This window comes from Heptranchias perlo, unplaced genomic scaffold (genome assembly GCF_035084215.1).
Source record: "Heptranchias perlo isolate sHepPer1 unplaced genomic scaffold, sHepPer1.hap1 HAP1_SCAFFOLD_125, whole genome shotgun sequence".
In the NCBI taxonomy this organism is placed as follows: domain Eukaryota; kingdom Metazoa; phylum Chordata; class Chondrichthyes; order Hexanchiformes; family Hexanchidae; genus Heptranchias; species Heptranchias perlo.
In genome coordinates, this window is record NW_027138483.1 from 382,741 (window position 1) to 386,686 (window position 3,946).

General features: G+C 43.0%; 1 protein-coding gene across 1 annotated transcript; it reads right to left on the bottom strand.

Moving 5' to 3' along the window:
• Nucleotides 1–1,430: 1,430 nt before the first annotated feature.
• LOC137308254 (probable G-protein coupled receptor 139) lies at nt 1,431–3,236 on the bottom strand. The gene is made up of 2 exons (XM_067977088.1): nt 3,167–3,236; nt 1,431–2,332 (listed from the first exon to the last, which is right to left on the bottom strand). Exons 1-2 carry the CDS (start codon nt 3,234–3,236, stop codon nt 1,431–1,433), a joined length of 972 nt encoding a protein of 323 aa, XP_067833189.1.
• Nucleotides 3,237–3,946: the final 710 nt, after the last annotated feature.

Genomic DNA, 3,946 nt, shown 5'->3' on the forward strand with positions numbered 1-3,946 from the left:
ATAACGTGGAGAGGCGGTATAATATAAACGGTACAATTTTGAGGGGGAGGGTCCTGCAAGAGCAGAGGGACCTGGGGTTGCATGTTCAGAAATCTTTGAAGATGGCAGGGCAAGTTGATAAGGTGGTGACGAAAGCGTATGGGATACTTAGCTTTGTAAATGGGGACATTGAATACAAAAACAAGGAATTCATGCGAAACCTTCTTAAATCAATGGTTGGGCCTCAGCTGGAGTATTGTTTACAATTGTGGGCACCACACTTTAGGAAGGATGGCAAGGCATTGGCGAGCGTACAGAGGAGGTATCCCAGGATGATATCAGGGATGAAGGATTTCAGCTATTTAGAGAGATTAGAGAAGCTGGGATTGTTTTCCTTCGAGCAGAGAAGGTTAAGGGAAGACCGAATAAGAAAGAAAGAAAAGAAAGACTTGCATTTATGTCTTGCTTTTCATGACCTCAGGACGTCCCAAAGCACAGGCAGGATGGGCCGTATGGCCTCTTCCTGTCCTTTAAGTTTCTACGTTTCTGTGATTCTAAGGATAGTGGCAATATTCGAGAGGGCATTGATAGACTGGTGAAATGGGCAGACACGTGACTGATAGAATTTAATGCAGAGACGTCTGAGGTGATGTATTTTGGAAGGAAGAATGAGGGGAGGCACTATAAACTGAATGGGGCAATTTTAAAGGGGGTGCAGGAAAAGACATATCTGGACCATTACGTACACAAATCTTTGAAGGTGGCGAAACAAGTTGATGAGGCTGTTAAAAAATCGGGACCTTGGGCTTTCCAAAAAGAGGCATAGATTACAAAAACAAGGAAGTTATGCTAAACCTTTGTAAATATATGGTTAGGCCTCAGCTGGGGTATTCTGTCCAGTTCTGGGCACCACACTATAGGAAGGATGTCACGGCCTTGGAGAGGGTGCAGAGGCGATTCACTTGAATGGTACCAGGGATGGGTGACTTCAGTTATGTGGAGAGACTGGAGAAGCTGGGATTGTTCTACTTAGAACAGAGAAGGTTAAGGCGTGAGTTAATAAAGGTGTTCAAAATGGTGATGGTTTTGAAAGAGTTTATTGGCAGAAACTCTACACAATGGCAGAAGGATTCATAACCAGTGGACAACGATTTAAGAACATTTGCAAAAGAAGCAGTTGGACGATGAGGATTTTTTGAAGCAGCGAGTTGTTCTGATCTGGAATGCACTGCCTGAAAGGGTGGCGGATGGATATTCAATCGTAACTTTCAAAAGGCATTTGGATAAATACTTCAAAAGTAAAAACATGCAGAGCAATTGGGAAAGAGCACAGGAGTGGAATTAATTGAATCGGTCTTTCAAGAACAGGCACAGGGACGATGGGCTGCAAGATTCTATAATTCTATATTTGAGCTTTAGTTAGGAGAGGAAGCTTGGGTTAGATTTTTCTTTCATTTCACCAATGTCAGAATAAACGTCCAAGGAAATGTCATCATCTTCTTCAGTTCTTCCCTGAATTTAGTTTGGGTCGCTGCATAAATACACGTGTTTGTACAGGAACTCAAATACATGAGCAGATATCCGGTTTCAGTGCTGATATAAGCAGGGGTTTCATACTCGCCTGGATAATGCACGGTGTTTGTCAGTTTGGTAGCTAAAAAACTCACTGCAGCTGTCAGCCACAACAGTATGAAACAGCCCGAAACCGTGAACAGTAAAACGATGGATTTCCTTCGGTTCTCCATCTCTGGATCGCTCTGATTCTCACTGCTGCGACCGCGGTTTCCCCTCCGGGCTCGACTGGCTACGACAATACGCCTGACTGTCAAACAATTGAACAGTAATATCAAAGCAAAAGGAAGCCATGGAATTAAAATACTGTGTAACCAAGAGTAGACGACGCCTGCAGGCTTTGAAAAAAAGTCCACTCTGATGCGGCAACCCCAGTGAACATTGTTAATTATTCGTTCAGGTTCATATGCAAAGCAAAAGGGGATGTCCTTTAAACAGAACAGGGCAGTGACGGTTGTTAAAACCGCAGCCGCAGTTCTCACTGTGCAACATTTTGTTTTAAACTTATGACAACATATAGCTACAAATCGGTCAAATGTGAACAAGACTGTGAACCACACCGACATATCCAGCGCAGCAGCATTCATGTAAATAATGAACTTACAAACGGCAGTGTAGGACAGGAATGAATATGGAAAGTGATAACTGAAAATGTGAAACACTATTACACTGAAGATGATGACCAGCAGATCTGCTGTTGCCATGGCCACCATGTAGACAGAAATACATTTGGAAAGGCCGCAATTTCCTCTGGAGAGAATCACGATTGTCACCAGGTGCGCTGTAAGAAAGAGGGACAAGAGGTAATTACCGGGGACACTCAGCTAAATCTCACAGCATATTGTGGAGAAATATTTAGATGTGTCCCTGCGTGGGTTATGTGCACGGATTCTTTTTTTAATACAGGCGAACATTGACAAAAGTTTGTTTAAAAGGAATCAATCATTGAACAATAGAGGGACTAAAAATCCGGCGTCCTTCCAGTATCCTTCAGTCAGACATCGTCAAGTACTGAATATCATTGCATAGGAATTACTGGAAAGATATGAACACAAATAAAACATTCAGCTGAGGCAAAGGCAGTCAATTCACGTCGAGAATGAGTTTTTTCTATTCATATTCGGCCCGAAGGAGCTGCTCGGTACCAGAGCTGGAGCTGGTGGAAAGGCGAAGGTTTTTTTTGCAGCCGAGTGGAAGAGAGCATCTCCCTGAACGGCAATTATTTCTGAAATTATCTTTCAAAGGCCCTTGTTGGGTGCAGATGTCTGCAGACCGAGGAATTATCAACTTAAAGTGGACCGGGAACAAAGGTACAAATAAAATGGTGACCATGGACACGAAGCAACACGTTCTTTAATGATCGATGTATTGTTAATTGGGCCGGGGAATCAGTCTCGCCCTCCCTCGGTATGATGAAGAAAGTTGATCGCTCGTTGCCCACAATCTATCGACCAGAGCAGCGGCTCGCCGGCCTTGAGGACCGGTAAGATTCCTGCTGCTATTCACCAACTTATCCCGGTGGATAACTGACTCTGCAATGAGAACAATCTCGGAATCTGTTTCAATAACATTGAGACAGTCAACAGCTATTAAACAACAGGACTCATTGACTTACCGGGAACACCAAAGGCCGCGAGAACAGGGTAGTAGGTATTCTTTATCTGTAAAATTATTGGCAGTTCCATTATATATAATAATGGGTGAATTCTGTCCGGCTTTACGGTTCCGATTGGAGTGTGTCTGAGATCCGTAAATATTCCCCCTTTATAGAACAATCGGTGTCCGGTGAGAAAATCAGGTTACACAATAATTGGCATTAGTTACAGTCACTTAACAAACAAGGCGCGATTTTCCCTTCTGTGCGTTGGGAAGTCAATGGGGAAATTGCACATCTCCGTCTATGAAACTCCGTCGAATAACATCAATGAGCAGAAAGGGCTGTTTCATACTGTTGTGGCTGACAGCTGCAGTGAGTTTTTTAGCTACCAAACTGACAAACACCGTGCATTATCCAGGCGAGTATGAAACCCCTGCTTATATCAGCACTGAAACCGGATATCTGCTCATGTATTTGAGTTCCTGTACAAACACGTGTATTTATGCAGCGACCCAAACTAAATTCAGGGAAGAACTGAAGAAGATGATGACATTTCCTTGGACGTTTATTCTGACATTGGTGAAATGAAAGAAAAATCTAACCCAAGCTTCCTCTCCTAACTAAAGCTCAAATATAGAATTATAGAATCTTGCAGCCCATCGTCCCTGTGCCTGTTCTTGAAAGACCGATTCAATTAATTCCACTCCTGTGCTCTTTCCCAATTGCTCTGCATGTTTTTACTTTTGAAGTATTTATCCAAATGCCTTTTGAAAGTTACGATTGAATATCCATCCGCCA

What these genes read in the sequence shown, in the direction of transcription:
- LOC137308254 (XM_067977088.1), bottom strand. Translation starts at nt 3,236, where the DNA reads ATGGAACTGCCAATAATTTTACAGATAAAGAATACCTACTACCCTGTT. An exon ending in CGCGGCCTTTGGTGTTCCCG is followed by an intron (nt 2,333 to 3,166) that starts GTAAGTCAATGA and finishes TCTTTCTTACAG; the next exon opens with CGCACCTGGTGACAATCGTG.